Source organism: Bufo gargarizans, chromosome 6, assembly GCF_014858855.1.
Source record: "Bufo gargarizans isolate SCDJY-AF-19 chromosome 6, ASM1485885v1, whole genome shotgun sequence".
NCBI classification, from domain to species: Eukaryota; Metazoa; Chordata; class Amphibia; order Anura; family Bufonidae; genus Bufo; species Bufo gargarizans.
In genome coordinates this window covers 97,545,246-97,563,029 of record NC_058085.1, presented here as the reverse complement: position 1 = coordinate 97,563,029, position 17,784 = coordinate 97,545,246, and the positions used below count along the sequence as shown (strand labels likewise).

Here is a 17,784-nt window from a genome sequence, read left to right as displayed (position 1 = left end):
TGTGACCATTACCTATTATGAAACAGATCCAGATCCTGTGTTATCTTATAAAGAGGTGCTCTCTTTCATTGCAATCCTGCATATGACGATAATAAGATAACTTCTGGAAAGTGATCTCTACAGGCCAGTGAAAAGAACATGTGCCACATCTGTTACAATAGACAGGCACTTTCTGCTATACAGTAGTATATGCTCCCAGGGCTTGCCTAAACACATCGTAATACAGGAGCTTTTTAAAATGGCCACAGACATAAGGGATGAGTCATCCACCAGATAATGGATTGTTAAGATGATTATATGGATCAACAACTAGGACGTCGAAGCAAGATGTTATAAAAAAGTAAATGATGTAAATGAAGCAGGGCAGGACGTGACACAGGAAGCGCTGCACAAAGCTGAGTGAATGGCTAAAGACATGGAAGGTCAATGCGCTGAACTCCATGTTATCATGACTGGTAGCTCACAAAAAGTGCATTAATCATTGTAATAGTTAAAGGGGCTTCCTGTATATACGTAATTACAGCTTAGTCATCATATTCTGAAAAGCTGTGCAACTAATATACTTTCAGTTTTCATTTATGACCATTTCTGCTTTCTGGCAGTGAATGGAAACCTGATTTAATTCAGCATAATTGGGGAAAACATGAAACAATCGTTTAATTTATCTAATATCTGTAGTGACCTTTGTGGGGTATAGGAATGCTAGTATAACACAATAATAATAGTTATGAAATCTGTGCACTTCTGTATCTAGAGTCCACAATACACATAAAATATTTTGATTTTTAGCTTTAAACCAGGCGACACCAATAACCGGCTCAACCTGTACATCTTGTAGAAGGAAACCTGACAGCGTAACAAACTGTGAGAACCTGTAGTGTTTCACCTTGAAATATTTGGCATGTCCCTCCAGCAGTGGAAAGTTAATGACCGCACCTAAGTCAAAAACAACCGCCTCATGTAACAAGTTCAGCTCCTCAACATGAGCCTGCATGTTCAGCACCAACCGCACATGGCATGGCTGACAGTAAACCCAGAACTGCTCTCACAGAGAACATGTTTCTCGGACTGAATACTTGTCTGAAGCTGGCCTAAAGGTAGGTCCACACACAGTATTTTTTAGGAGGATTTATGGCAGATTTTCCAGCCAAAGCCAGAAGTGGATCCAGCAGGAAGGAGAAGTTTAAGCCCTTCCTTTTGATTCATTTTAAATATATTTGTGGCTTTGGGTGAAAAACCTGCACCAGAATCTGCCTCAAAACCTCATCCAAAAATTCAGTGTGACCCTATCCTTTCAGGATCTTCAAAGCAACCAACAGAAATCAGAACAGGAAGTATCATCAAAACCTGGCTGTTACAACATAGGTTTTGGGCCTGTAATGTCGAGCAATTTCAAGATGGAATTTCAGGATAGAATACATTAAAGAAATAAAAATAAACAATTTGTGTCAATTCCTCTCAATGCTGGAGTATTTCTTCAGTAAGACCTGTTTCACACTAACAGCATTAGTTCCAGCAGACTGTTCTGGCAGAGAACATATTTGCCGTGTAGCGAGCGGCCGAATCTCCGCTGGACCCCATTATAGTCAATGGGGCCAACGGGCTTTCCAGTAACATCTGGCAATGACGGATGCAGATGACAGAGAACAGCCTGCCAGAACTGATGCCAACAGTGTTAAAACAGGCCTATTATATGACAAGAAAATAAAGTACCTGTGATGCTGTTCTTGTCGATTCTGTTGAGAGTAAACTTATCTGGCTTGTGACCTTCTTCTCCACAAAGTCCATTTTCTCATAGGTCCGTTTTTGTCGTACCACTTCTGGTTGAGTATTTACTTCGCCTTTACAATCTCTTACTTCAGGTCCAAGTCTGTACAGAGACCTACTGCTCGATGTGAGGTCATCCCTCGACCCTCTGCCTACGCAATTTTTTAAGGAGTCCGTCTGAAACCGGACCTTGTTATTGTCTGGGGCAATGTTTTCTATCATGTCTGTGTCCAAGCTAGTCTTGCTGCCCCTTACTGCAGGCGTTCTGCAGACTACTGACCTCATTTCTGCAATTAGTTTATCATTTAGTGCATTGAGTTCACTGCTGCTGCCCACTGAACCAGGCCTTATCTGAGCTGTGCCTTGTCTTCTACCTTTCCGTTTTCTCAAGCTAGGAGAGGGGCCTGTGGAATAACCAGAGTCCTGTTGACTTACCACTGTTGGGTAATCTTGCGGAAGACTATTTTGCCTGTTATGGTGAGCCTCCATGTTCTTGAGAACATTAGCTTCCAAGACTCTCCAAGAATGCTTAAAGCTGTCTTTTAAAGCCAATGGACCAGGTTGCTGTTTAGGATGGACATCAAGTGATCCAGTGGGAGAAATAGTTTGTTTAGAGGATTGGTCAACATTGACCATGTGCTTTATATACTCCCTGCCTGCTGGGCTGTATTCCGTAGTAGAAGGGTTCCTCTTGTGTTTGTTTGAATGACTTGGGTAGGGCAGAAGTTTTGGAGTCTGTGAATAGCTCTGCAAACTGTTAGTCGGTGATAATGGTGGTGAAAGTGATTGTACAGTTGTGCTCTCAAAGTCCATATCAGCAGGTGGCTCATCATAAATCGGAGACTCTAAAGACGGCTCATCATATATAGGTGGTGGGGAGCCATACCTAGGGGAGGAGGGCTGCAGTGTCCCTGTAGGAGTCCTCTGTGGAGTTTGACATGTGGCCCCATTAGTCAAGACAAGACAGAATACACCATTATCTGTTTTCTTTACTTGCATTGATTGTTTTGTATCAACTCCAGGTTTTACTTGCATAGAGGTGGCCTGGACATGGGCATATCCAGCTGCTTTGCCTAAAGAATTTTTTGGGTTGCTACTTTGAAGAGGTGTACCGGTCGGAGATACTGGAATTTGTCTCAAACTGTTCACTTTCACTAGCATCGCTGCCTTGGTTCCAGGAACAGGTTGCCATCTGCAGTAAAGAAACATATAAATAGTAAATTGTAAATGGAGTAAGAGAGAAATATATCTCCAATCCCTAACTTGTAATAGATAACTGGGAATACATACATTGACTATTATTAGAGCTAGTTTTATTTGCTTCAGTACATGTTCACCCAGATTTGTTTTAGTGGCGTGAACTTTAGGAGAACCATTTATTGTACAACCCTAATTATGGTGCTCTAGTCTATTTTAAAAACCATAGGAGACATGAGGCTCATAAAATTGGTGAAATCAGGAAAGCTATGGAGTTGTTATGTCAGAACAAGTCCTTCACACTCAGGCCTTTGTGTATCCGCCGTCAGATTATGGCAACAATGGGATTCTTGTACTGTTCCCAACTCAATTCTCACACAATTGCCTGGCAGAGGCTGAGCAGGGTGGAACCACCCGAATGTGGACAACAGGAAATAGCAGCCTGATAAATAGAGCTAGGTTTAAAGGCCACAATCAAGCTTTTGTTATGATACACTTCTGTTAATACCACTGTAGAGGGGGTAGGAAACACTGGTAGCCTAAAGTATTGCACAAAACTAGGTTACACTATTACCAAAATACATCTTTCTAGACTTACTTGGTGCCCTGTTTTTCAGCTGCAGATTGGCTATTTCCCAAACTCCATCCAAGATGGCTGCACCGCTACTTAGTGTATCTGATGCACACTGTGCGTTTGGTGGTCCAGGACACTTCCTGATTGCATGGCCCTGTCCTCAGATTGGCTAGCACTGCTCACGTGAAAAGCACTGGCCAATACGGGGGCAGCAGGAAGTATCTTGGACTATCAAAAATGTAGTATGCTTTAGTCTGAGAAGTGTTGTGGCCATCTTGGATGACAGAAGAGGAGTCCATGAATCAGTGGATCTGCAGCTGAAAAGATTAAAAGGATGGAACCAGGTAAATGTAAATTTTACTCCCCTGTTAAAAGACAATTTTCTTCTTGGACTTAAGTATTGCTTTAACATTAATGACTGTTTTGGAAGATTTTTTAGGGTTTGTAGCCCCTAGAAGAGTAATTTGAAGTCTGTAACAAGTCCAACCCCCACTTATCAAGGGCTATTTATAATACTGGTGTCTTTTGTAGCAGGAGGATCTGAACATCCACCTAGAATACATAATTTAGTTGGCTCCTCTACATGCAGAAAACTGATTGGTCAGTCGTGTGACCTCATACAGACTACTGACTGATTGGTTAAAACCCTCAATGAAGCTTCAGCCTCTATACGTATTCACAGACAGACAAACCCCTTAGGGCTGGTTCACACTACGTTTTTCGGCACTGTTTTTCACACGTTCCGCCCCTAAAAAGCCACACATTCATTTAAATAGGAGGCAATAGGACACAACTTGCTTTTTCTCCACGCTGAAAAAAAATAGCATGGAAAAGAAGAAGCAGCATGCTCTATCTTGGAGTGGAATATGCGCTGATTCTCCCATTGAAATGAATGTGAAGCTGAAAAAAATAGGAAGCTGTGAAAGAAAGACACCAAAATAGAGCAGAAAATCAATGCGGATCTCGATTTTTTTCAGCGCATTTACAAAATCTGTCATGTGAACATACCCTTAGGTGAAAAACAGACCAAAAATGTTGTGTGAACGGGCCCTAAGACTCATTTTCTCATAAACATTTCCTGTCAGGTATAATGTCAGCAAAAGATATTGCAAAGAAGGGGCAAGCGATAAAAATGAGAACATCAAGTAAAAATGTAATGACCCGGAGTGCCATTACCACTTCTTTTGGCGCCTTGCTACCATCTCCTATGTGCTAATGTATAACATCTATTGTATTTCATGTCATCACTTAATAACGTGCATATTTATTCCTGAAACTGTTATGTTCAAGTGTAATAACCTGGTCCACCAGCAGGTGGCGGCAGCAACATTGGCAGTATTAGCTTCCCTGTAACTAGAGGGAGGAGTTTAGTTAGTGAGAGGTCAGTGTCTAGTCTACCCTTATTAGGGAGAGATTGTCTGCTGGCTAGCAGAGCATTGCCTGCTCTGCTAGGCCTGAAGGCCCTGCCTGCGATATCTACATGGTTGCTTGACCCCTCCTGTGCTTGCATTGTCTTCACCCAAGCTGAGCTGAAGCTTGAGGTACTCTAAAGCCAGGACAAGAAGTTCCTAGGACTATAAGTAAGAGACAGACTACAGCTAACTTAAGTTCCAGCAGAAGAGGAAGAGTTTCCTATTTATCCAACCAAGCATAGAAGAGCTGAGAGAGCTTCCGCATAGCAGAGCTGAGATTGTTCCAGAGATGTATTTGCCTGCCAAAGTTCAGCCAATATCTGCTGCTGACCAATATATCGTTTGGAAGCTGTTTGGATTACCAATTTATGCTAAGTAAAAGCAACTGTTCAACGTTACTACAAGTCTGGACTCCATTTATTCCACTTGTTCATCATCCAAGTTCAACTACCCCCTTTTGCACTGCTTCGGACCACATTACGTCTGGGATCCAAGGATATCTAGGTAGGAACACCGTGAAACGTGTATATAACATCTACAGAGACTGTAGGCCACCCTGCACCACTCTGGCAATCCTATCCCTGGGTACCAACATTACCATCTACAAAGGGAGCCTTGTGCTTCTGCTGCTTAACCGCAGCTTGCGTCACATTTACTTGCTCTATAAGAGGGACATATTTAGTAAAAACCTCCTAAGGGGCAAGGGATACCCCAGACGTGGCCCTTAGTGGGACGTTGCACATAAATTTAGGATGGAAAGGATACGGGCAAGCAGTCAGGAAATCACAAAAAAAGATGAAAAGAAAGAACTCGTCAGTAGATCACATGAGGGCCACATAAAAGCAGAATGATGCCTGAGCAGGAAAATGATGGGTGGGAGAAATTATGTGAGCAAAAGAGGAGAAGAAAAAAAAAAAAAAAAGTAAAAATGAAATGAAGGAACCAATAGTATGTTTATAGTCTATTGGCTCCTCCATATAAATCGGTTTTTGAAAATAGGCTTTATTAACCAAAATAGGCTTTATTAACTTTATTTTAAGATGGGAAGGCGTAAGCAGTCAGGAAAGCATAAAAAAGATGAAAAGAAAGAACTCAGAAAATGTCAGTAGATCACATGAGGGCCACATAAAAGCAGAATGATGCGTGAGCAGGAAAATGATGGGGGGAGAAATTATATGAGCAAAAGAGGGAAAAAAAAAAGAGTAAAATGGAATTAAGGAACCAAGAGTATGTTTATAGTCCATTGGCCTCCATATAAATCAGTGTTTGAAAATAGGCTTTATTAACCAAGCCTTACTTCATCTGTGAATCATTTGAAAAAGAAAGTGGCCATTGTTGTCCCTTACAGAAAAGCATTAGAGAGCTTTGCGGCTTCTGTGGTTGGAAAGTGAAGGTCTTGACCTCTAGTCTTCATTCAGTCATCCCCCTCCCTCCCCATTTTCCACACAGAAAAAGGGTGACTAGTTATGCCCCCAGTCTCATTTGTAGTACAATAAACTAAAAATAATAGATGTTGTAAGCTGTGCCTGATTTCAACAGAATTAGGCCTCATGCACATGACCGCAATTTGTGGTCCCCAATGCACAGGCAACGTCCGTGCAGCGGCTGGGACGGATCGAGATCCATTCAACTTGAATGGGTCCGTGATCTGTCCGCACCGTAAAAAAAATAGAACTTTTTTTGCGATGCGGAGGCACGGAAAGAAACTCCACGGAAGCACTCTGTAGTGCTTCCGTGCCTCCATTCCGCACCACAGCTCCAGATTGCGGACCCACTCAAGTGAATAGGTCCACAACCTTGATGTGGGGAGCACACGGCCGGTTGCTTACTGGGCTAGTGCTGCACTCCTGGTCCAATGATATGCTTCTGGCACTTTCGGGATCACATGCCATAAATTGTGTACGTGATCCTAGCCTGGGTATTACCCACATTACATGCATGAGAATAACGCTTTTGCTAGCGCTGTGGCGAGAGATTAATTCTCATGCATGCCCTGTTGGTTGTAACTATGCTAGGATCATGTGCACAATATACAGCATGCAGGGGCGGACTGGGATCTAAAAGTGGCCCCATTTTGCAGGCAGATCCAAATTGACTGAAGGCGAGGAAAAATTATTAGGCAGGGCGACCATAGTGCAGAGCAATATACCACCCCAGCTGAACCAAATACTACAGTGCAGCACAAAATACTGACACCTGCCCCCACAGTATTCAGCTGTATCGCTGTCCTGAGAATTCAAGAGGGCACCTGCGGCTGCTGGCCAGGTGTGTAAGAGAGAATAAGATCATTATGTACCTGGCTGGCGGCTGTGAGGAGGGCTTGGGTAGCCCTCCTAGGCATCAGCCCACCAGGACATTTCCATGTAGGGTCTATAGCCAATCCGCCAGGAGCATATAATTGGACCAGGAGTACAGTGCTGGCCAAGTAAGCAAATTTTAATACCTACCTATGAAAAATGGATAACCCCTTTAAGCCAATGTCACAGTTGGAGCAAACCCACAGGGATATTCTTTTTTTTTTTTTTTTTACAAAATGCTGTAGATTTGCCACAATTATGAAAATCCCAGGAAAAAACCTCTCCTGATTCATAGACCATTTCTGGGTGGATGTTGCTGGAGGATTCTAGTAAGAGCAGCAGCAAATCTTTCTGAATACAGGAAGAATACGTGTATTTTCTTGTCCAGTACTCTTGTGTAGTATTTGGCTATTTTACTATCTATTCCTTTTGGTCATATGCTATATAAATTAAAATTCAATGCATTTTTGCCTCTTACATTGCTTTGAAAGAGCTATAGAGCAACTATGGAGCTGAAAATCGGGGCAAACACACATGCGCTAAATAGCGCATCTGGCTGCCATTGGGGTGTGGTCTATAGAGGTTCACATGTTTGTAATAAATTAAGTGTAATTACACAATTTTACTCATTTAAAGGACATTTTACACAAAATTTTTATCTGCCAGTTAAAACCAGATAGTAACAATCGATTTTATTTTCTGATTACAGATTTTTATATTCTAGTTTCTGAACATGATTATGGGGGTGGTCATCCTGCCTGAACTCTTCTTACCGGCATTAAGAAGATTGCTTTACGGCAGCCCCATGGTCCATAGACACAATGGAAAGGAGGGGACCTCATTGACTTCTATGGGAGAGTTTTCTAGGCATGCTGTGTGACCTGTGCAGAGGTCATTGTACAAGGGAAGAATACTGTAGATAAGCTCTGACAATCACCTATTGTGAATGGTGGATTTTGTCTTATCTATACGCAGAGGTGGTATCATTACAGGCAGGATTAGAATGACAGATAAGCAGGTAACTGCAGTACAGTACAGATCAAGAGGTGGCGCCTATTAGGATTAGTGGCCAGTGCAAAAGGCTTTATGTTTTTTTTTGTTTAAATCTAGATATTGACAGTTAAAAATATAATCAAAAATAATTTACAAATATTAAACATAAAATGCTATTTAAACAATAGGCTATTTTCTGATTACACATTTCCTTTAAAAGCAAGTCATCCACTGTACACCAAGTCAGTCTAGGTAGAAACACATTGTAGATGCATTTTCTGAATATCAGTACATGCACAAATTTTTTTTGCGAATTTACACTTGGTACGTTTTTACCAGCGAAGAATAATCAGCAAAATAACATTATTCTAAATGCATCTCAAATGATATCAATACAATGTCACCCCCATGCCAGACGGTCTGTAAGACACAACTGTTCAGCTTGATATTACCAACCTGCTGAAGTGTCCTCTACCCCCACTATTACCTTCAGTAACCGGCTGTCTGCTGCACATCTTGCTTTTTCTTGTACATTGAAGGGTACTATGAGCCCAGCACGGACTTCTTTGCTCATTTTATGAAGTCCGCTGTTTCCAGCACACCTCCTAGTCTTACTCTCACTCCCTGGTTTCAAAATAGGCTGACCACAGCGCTCTGGTATGATTTTCCCTACCGCCTGCTCCCCAGGATAGCGCTTCCTGTCATTGTCAGCCTTTAATTACATGTTTTATTATGTTCTGCTTTCAGGAAATAGAAAAAAATAAATGCCACCCTATTTATAGTTGGGAAAACAAACTCTTTATTGGAATCTGTTGTACGCGTACAGCGGCTTTACTAATGGAGATTTATGTGTAATACAGGATATATGGAATTTACTGTGATAATACCTGTGAATTATACAAGAGAGATTAGAGATCTGATCCACTTAGACAGCTGCAAAATACATAAAGCACTTTATTCAGGGAATGTCACGGAGCCATTATGTAACAGACTAACCACACACCGCCATCCTGCGCTAATGCAAATCACGTTATATGGCTGTGAGATCGGCCGAACACCTATACTCACCCAGAAAACAGACATTAAAATCCATAGCATGTTCTATAAAGGAAAACGTGTGGAGGGACATTTATCAAGACTGACGTTCCCATACATCAGTCCTGATCCCTGCGCGCTGGAGTGAGATGCCTCTTAATAAATTAGGCACATCTCTTACCCTCCATGCGCCAGAAACTGAAGTCTACACCAGCTAGGGGCTGGTGGTGTAGACTTCAGCTATAACTTACGGCAGTTTCTGAAAAACGGACGGCATGCGTTAAGTGCCACCCCATCCCGCTAAGCTCCACCCCTGTTCTAGCCACTTTAGGAAAAAGGTAAGAAGCTTCAAAAGTCGCAAATTTTATACAAGATGCCATTTTATTATGTTTACAAGTATAATAATGCTCAGTGCTGGCAAGATTATGATAACTTCCCAATAAAATGGCCACCACAACCACAGCCTCTAGTGGTTGACCAAGAAGCAGCCATGAAACTTTCTTTTAGGCTGGGCAAGAACGCGTGTACGATGCGCATTTCCAAAATACAAAAACGCCCCAAAATACGCCTCAAAAACGCCCGATAAAAACACCTGTAAACAGCGCTTATAGAATACGCTCAGGTGTGAGCGGGCGAATTTATCATCACCCCCATGTCAGTTTTCGAGCATAAAAAGTGACAAACAACGTGTCTGCGACTTTGTTTAACATCCCTTGCACAAAACTTTTTGCGTAAGTGGCATTTCTCTGCCGTCCCTGGCCCTTTCCTGTAAAGGGGGGCATGGTGAGGGCAGGAGGGATCGGGCCCAGCATATCTGTCTTCTTTTATGCCAATTTTCTGGTGTAAAAGAAGACTGAAATCGGTGTAGATTTCAGCTTAGGCACACAGACTGCTGGAGTTGCGCTTAAAGGGAACCTGTCATCGGGATTTTGTGCATAGAGCTGAGGACATGGGCTGCTAGATGGCCGCTAGCACATCCGCAATACCCAGTCCCCATAGCTCTGTATGCTTTCATTGTGTAAAAAAAACGATTTGATACATATGCAAATCAACCTGAAATGAGTCCTCTCCCTGACTCATCTCATGTACAGGACTCGTCTCAGGTTAATTTGCATATGTATCAAAATTGTTTTTTTTTACACAATAAAAGCACAGAGAGCGATGGGGACTGGGTATTGCGGATGTGCTAGTGGCCATCTAGCAACCCATGTCCTCAGCTTTATACACAAAATCCCAGTGACAGGTTCCCTTTAAAGAGGACCTGTCACCACAAAATGAAATGCAATCTAAAAATATCTGGTTATACAGCAGGATGAGCTGAGCAGATTGATATATATATTTTTTGTGGGAAAAGATTCAGTAAAACCAGGTTTTTTACATTTATATCTTTGCAATTTTCTACCAGTTATTGGAACAGGAATGGGAGGTTATCAGTGATTGATAGCATTGTGTGTATAAGTATGCCTAAGAGATAGCTGTCAATCACTGATAACCCCTCCCTCCTGTACCAATAGCTCTTCACAGGAAGTAGAAAAAAAAAAAAAGAAAAGCAGAGATATAAATGTATAAATTACATTTTTTACTTAATCTTTTCCCATAAAACCATATATCAATCTGCTCAGCTCCTCCTGCTCTATAAAATGCCACCTGTAGATTACGTTGTATTTTATGGTAACAGGTCCTCTTTAATTTATGATGAGGCCTATGGTAGTGCCAAGGGAAATCATAGACCATCATAAAATGCCAGTCTTAGATAAACTCCCCCCTATGTGATAGTGGACAGACTTTCACCATATCCATAGGTTGATCTTCCACATTTTAGTACATTAGCTGCAGAATAACACTTGGCATCACACCAGGCTGCTTTTACACTGCACATATACAGTAGTCCCACAGAACAAGAATGGAGTGGCAGCACGCATGCTTGACCGCTGCTACATTCATTTGGGGGAAACGGGACCCCCATTCTCAGGGTTGGTGAGGGCCCCAGAAGTTGGACAGCCACTGATCAGATGTTTGTCTCTTATCCTATGGATAGGGTTAAGTTTTTATCTTGGTACAGACCAGTTCAGTGACTCATTCCTTTGATGAAGAAACCATGAGTAAGTGAAGCCCCACATTTGAGCAAATTTAGAGTAGTACAAAAAGCGTATAATTACTAGCAAGGCCCAACTATTTTGTTATGAAAAATGAATACTTTACATGTGGAAAGGTAAAATAGTTTATCCATTCCATGTTCTGACATGTGTAGCTCCAGGGGGATGACTGTAAAAGAGAAGACTAGAGCCAGTTCTAACATGAGAATAAAGATGGCCATACACATAAGAAAACTTCCCGACGCCCTCTCCTGATCCTCCCGTACACATGAGAAAAAATGCCCGATGTCCTCTCCTGATCCTCCCGTACACATGAGAAAAATGCCCGACGTCCTCTCCTGATCCTCCCATACACATGAGAAAAATGCCAGACGTTGTCTCCCGATCCTTCTGTAAACATGACATAACTGCCCGACGATCACTCCTGATCCTTGCATACACATGAGAAAACTGCCGGACGATCACACCCGATCCTCCCATACACAAGATAACTGTCCGACGTCCTCTCCCGATCCTCCAATACACATGAGAAAACTGCCTGACGATCACTCCTAATCCTCCCGTACACAGGCCTGCTCAGCTCCCCAAGCTTGCATACTTAATAAATAGGGAAAGGGAGAACGCCATCCCCCTACTAACAAAAGGCTTGCGCAATTTAATCCAACATGCCTAAAGCTTGATATCAACAGTTGGGGAGAGTTGGAAAGCCACCATGCAGGTCAAACTAACCCGCCAAGATCAGCGGGTTTACATGATACACATCTAATGTCTATGATCAGTTTGAGGGGTAATTACCACATAGGAGATACTGGCAGCATAATCTCTACTAAATCTTGAACCAAACAAGAACTGCAGTAAAGTAATCTGTAATTAATAATAATTTTTACCAAGATAATTATTAGCCTTAGTGGCCAGTGCAAAAACTCCAGGATTTTATTTTTTTCCATCTAGATGTTGACATGCCCAATTAAAAATAACAATCACCAATTATTTTTTTTTAGACATATGTTCAACATAAAAACATGATTTAAGCAATAGGCCATTTTCTGATGACACATTGCCTTTACACTATCAACTGTGAATCCTGAAAGTGATCAGTCCCGTCCCTTACATGCAATCTAGAAGACGGCTGCTTTTATCTACTGGGCCCCTGTGCATATGCATAGTTTGCACATTAGGCAGGTCCACCCCTGGTCATTTCCTCAGCAAAAAACCTAAAGGTGCTAAATATTTCGTAATTATACATCACATTGCATGTGCCCCACACTGTTCACCAGCATGTAAACTACATAGGGTATAAAGCCTTTTCATAACTTCTCTTAGCCACATCCACCAGGACATAGTTACTGAAACTTAAGCTGCTGTTTAATTATTTCTATGTTTAGCACTGGATACATTGACAAAGAGGACTGGCTCGAATGGCTGCCCGCTCAGGCGGCCTTCCCAGAATTAGCACCATTCATCAGAAGCGGACAATTTATTTTTAGTGCACAGTCAATATTTCCACTACAATGAATTCTTCTGCCAGCTGTATTCGCTTGTTCAGTGAGGTGCTAACAATTGTCTGCATTACCGAGGGGCTGTTGTTCAGATGTGCCACCTACAGATGTCATCTCTATGCTTTCATATCAATAGATAGATAGGCATGGTTCCCACCTCTGGCACCCACTCATATCTCAAGAATGGAACCTTGCACTTGGCTCTTTTCAGAACTCCTACAGCAGTTAATAGACAAAAGCCACACATGTGGCATGCTCTCCATTTACAGCTGGGGCCCGTTCTTGAAACAGGGGTGGGTTCCAAATATGCCATAAATGTCCAGATGGGACAACTTCTTTAAAGTTATCCAGCACCTGCATCTGAATACTTTTGTAATTGCATGTAATTAAAATTTTTGTATAGCCACTGAGTTATTCAATAAAATCTATCTGTATAGCGCCACCTGCTGTTTGTTCTTTTTCTTATTTCTTTGTCCACCTCGCTGTCGTGGAAACACATGGTCAGTTCAATCCTTCAACTGCCTCCTGAGCTGTGATTGGGAGAGGTCTGCAGCATAAAGAACACGCCCCCTGAGCTGCCAACTTCATATAAATCTAGCAGAGCAATTGGAAAATTGAATGGGGATATCTCGGAGTCTGGATCAATGTGAGGTACAGGGCTGGTTCTAGTTTTTTTTTAGAAAGAGATTGTCACGTACTATATGATGTCTGATTTTTATTCTTTACATTAATTGTGGGATAACCCCTTTAAGGGACAACTACAACAATCTGACATTTATCAAGGGAATAATTCAGACAGAAAATAAATATTATTAGAACATTATCTTAATAATTAGGTTGCAAATATATGAAGTTGTCGGAATTGCCTGTTCCCACACATTTTATTACAAAAATAATCAAAGACTTTAAACAGCTAATAACTTACTTGTACTGATTAGCAGAACAGGAAATCCAGATTTTCAAGGTCACCAAGGACCAGGATTAAGCATTCTTAACATTAGGACTAAGTAAATCCGAAAGAATTTTCAAGTAAATGCAAAACTTGGAAATCAAAGGTCACCGAACTGCCATGAAAGACCTATGTGTTCTGTAATGTAATAGACCAATAAATAAACTGGTGGCAGCCTCTGCAAAATGTGGGGGAAATTTGGGATACAAACTGTCCTAATGCACTTTCTTCTTGGCTCACTTAAAGGGGTTGTTCGGGTTCAGAGCTGAACCCGGACATCCCTCCATTTTCACCCCGGCAGCTCCCTTGACTTGAGCATCCGAGCAGTTCATGCTCCGATGCTCTCCTTTGCCCTGCGCTAAATCGTGCAGGGCAAAGGCATTTTTCAGAGATCCGTTGACGTACCGGGGCTCTCCATGGGGCTGCCAGGAAGCCCGGTGACGTCACCGGCACTGATAGGCGGAATTTAGAGCTGCCCTAGCCAGTAAAACGGCTAGGGCAGAGCTAAAGCCAGCCCATCAGAGCCGGTGACATCACCGAACAGAACACTGCCGGGCGGAAGTTTCTGCCCGGCAGTGTGTTATTGAAAACAAAAGAACCCTTGCCCTGCGCGATCTAACGCAGGGCAAGGGAGTGCATTGGAGCATGTGTTCAGGAATTTTCACCTGGAGAGAAAAATGCAGCATGCTGCAGTATTTTCTCCGGCCAAAAAACGTACAAGGGACTGAACTGATGCATCCTGAATGTAATGCTCTTTATTCTGAATGCATTAGGATAAAATTGATCAGTTTTTTTTCCGGTATTGAGCCCCTAGAAAGGAACTGAATACCGGAAAAGAAAAACGCTACTGTGAAAGTACCCTAAGCCAGTTCTACTTTACACCAGTTTGATAAATCTCCCACTATGATACTATGTTTAGGTTACAGATCTTCTTTTAAAAATGATTAAAATTTACAGCTAGCAAAATATAGGCGATTTACTAAAACCATAAAAAAGTAATATAGGATAAGCAATGTCATTTAATCAACCAAACCAATAAAAGGTCACTGGAGACCGGGACCGTTATTTACAGCAATACTTTCCAGTTAAATGGATAGGGTGCATTCTTTTGAATATTGACTACTTTTACAAAAGGCTGCCCCCAGGGTCAAAGGCTAATAAATGAGCAGTCAGCGGATAATTGGCAAGTTCATTTAATGCATGTCCTTCCCCTCTGCTTTATTAAGTCTCGTCCACGTCTTATATACAAGATGAATTAGCTACAAGTCATGTGTAAGGGCATATTGTGTATTGCTTTGTGCCAATCTCAATTCTGTAAACAGGAAGATGAGAGTGGCTGAGATTGTAAACCTCACACATGATAATTTCCTACAATACACAACTGCTTACGTGAACGTCTGTGGCTCACAGCTCAGCTCAGACGCTGCGGAGTAAAGCCGACCATACACATTCAATAGCCTCCAGGCCAAACGATCACTCTCTCTCCGCACTCCCCCATACACATTAGGATCGGCCAACTGTATAGGTGTCGTCAGTGGAGAGAGAGGAGAAAGCCCATTCTAGATCCTTCCGGTGATGGCTTATCTTCTGGGTGAACAAAGGGATCAAGTGAAAATGGTGCAAGCTTAGGCTGGCTGTCTAGCCCCGCACCAGATTTATCACAGGGATGCAGGGTGCAGGGACAGACTTCTCTCAGACTCTATACCAACCGTACTGGTTGGCTTACTTTGAGACACATTGTGGCCAGAATTGTGGTGCAATTGTGCTACAAAATGGCACATCATATTCCCTGCCCACTTCTTATGAGCCCCCTCCCCTTTCAGCTAAGCCCCACCCCTTGTCAAAAAGTTTAGAGACCCTAGAAGTGTCTAATTGTGCCACTTTTTAACCACTTCACATCCAGGCCATTTGCCCCCTTCCTGACCAGGCCTAATTTTGTAAATCTGACATGTGTCACGTTATGTGGTAATAACTTTGGAACACTTTTACTTATCCAAGCCATTCAGAAATTGTTTTCTCGTGACACATTGTACTTTATGACAGTCATAAATTTGAGTCAATATATTTCACCTATATTTATGAAAAAAATCCCAAATTTACCAAACATTTAGAAAAATTTGCAATTTTCAAAATTTCTATTTGCTTTTAAAACAGAAAGTGATACCTCATAAAATATTTATTACTTAACATTCCCCATATGTCTACTTTATGTTGGCATCATTTTGGAAATGTCATTAAAAAAAATTTAGGACGTTAGAAGGCTTAGAATTTTAGAAGCAATTCTTAAGAAAATTGCCAAAACCCAATTTTTAAGGACCAGTCCAGGTCTGAAGTCACTTTGTGGGGCTTACATAGTGGATACCCCCATAAATGACCCCATTGTAGAAACTATACCCCCTTAACTTACTTAAAACTGATTTTACAAACTTTGTTAACTCTTTATGCGTTCCACAAGAATTAAAGGAATATGGAGATTTTCTATTTTAATCCATTTTTTTATTTAACACATCGAGGGTTAACAGCCAAACAAAACTCAATATTTATTACCCTGATTCTGCGGTTTACAGAAACACCCCACATGTGGTCATAAACTGCTGTATGGGCACACAGCAGGGCGCAGAAGGAAAGGAGCGCCAGATGGTTTTTAGAAGGCAGATTTTGCTGAACTGGTTTTTAGATGCCATGTCCCATTTGAAGCCACCCTGATGCACCCTTACAGTAGAAACTCCAAAAAAGTGACCGCATTTTGGAAACTAGGGGATAAGGTGCCAGTTTTATTGGTACTATTTTTGGGTACATATGATTTTTTGATCATTCATTATAACACTTTATGGGGCAAGGTGACCAAAAAATTTGTTGTTTTAACACCGTTTTTATTTATTTATTTTTACAACGTTCATCTGACATTTTTATAGCAGATCGTTACAGACGTGGCGATACCTAATATGTATTCTTTCTTATTTATTTAAGTTTTACACAATAATAGCATTTTTAAACAATAAAAATGATGTTTCAATGTGTCCATGTTCTGAGAGCCATAGTTTTTTTTATTTTTTAAATGATTTTCTCATGTAGGGGTTCATTCTTTGCAGGATGAGGTGACTGTTTTAATGGTACAATTTTTCTGGGACATATGCCTTTTTGATCACTTGGTGTTGCACTTTCTTTTTTTTTTATGGTGTTTATTGGACTGGGTGGATCATGTGATATATTTATAGAGCCAACCATCACGGATGCGGCAATAGCAAATATGTCTATTTAAAAAAAATTTCTATTTTAATTTTACATTTTTTTTTATTCCTTACTTGGAAATTTTTTTTTGTTTACATATAAAACTTTTTTTTATTTTTTATTTTTTATTTTACACTTTTCTTCCCCTATAAGCTCATACAAGACCTCTGGGGGACATTTAACTTCACATTTTTTTCTCACTATTGATTTCTCCTGTAACTGGGGCTGACATGTTGGAAATACACCCCCCAGAGAGGCTGTACAGCGGTATACTGCGCTGTACAGCCTCAGTGCAGGGCTGATCGAGGTCTGTAAAAGACCCGACAACTCCTGCACTCTCCGGCCCTGGCGGTCACATGACCGTCGTGTCGGTACAGCACTGTGTATACAGCGATCTAGAAGGCAGGGACACCTGGGAAATGTCTCTGCCTTCTCTAAGGGTTGCCCCTGACAGCGGGTAACCCGATCTGCAGCTGCACGATTAGCGTGCAGCTGCAATCTCTGAATGGACGTTCAGAAACGTCCATTCAGAGATATAGAACCACCTCCCGGACGTTTTTAGTCAACGCTCGGACGGTAGATGGTTAAACACTTTTTTTGGCACAGACACAGCCTTAAGTCTGCATTACCCATGCATACACAAAAATTGCGTTATACAAAAACCATGTACCTGCACAATAGGCTACATTATAAATTTGTGTTCCATAGTACCACAGGGGGTCAGAAAATTAAAA

General features: G+C 41.5%; 1 protein-coding gene across 3 annotated transcripts in view; it reads right to left on the bottom strand.

The window, feature by feature from the left end:
- The window catches only part of LOC122939901 (rho GTPase-activating protein 39-like), an 85,714-nt gene that overhangs the window by 30,620 nt on the left and 37,310 nt on the right, over positions 1 to 17,784 (bottom strand). For 2 of the 3 annotated variants that reach the window (XM_044296108.1, XM_044296107.1), the window contains exon 3: positions 1,714 to 2,959. In XM_044296108.1, the coding sequence (XP_044152043.1) occupies positions 1,714 to 2,959 (1,246 nt within the window). Of the gene's footprint in view, positions 1 to 1,713; positions 2,960 to 8,727; positions 8,856 to 17,784 lie in introns of those variants that run through there. The other variant, XM_044296109.1, reaches the window with a different exon arrangement.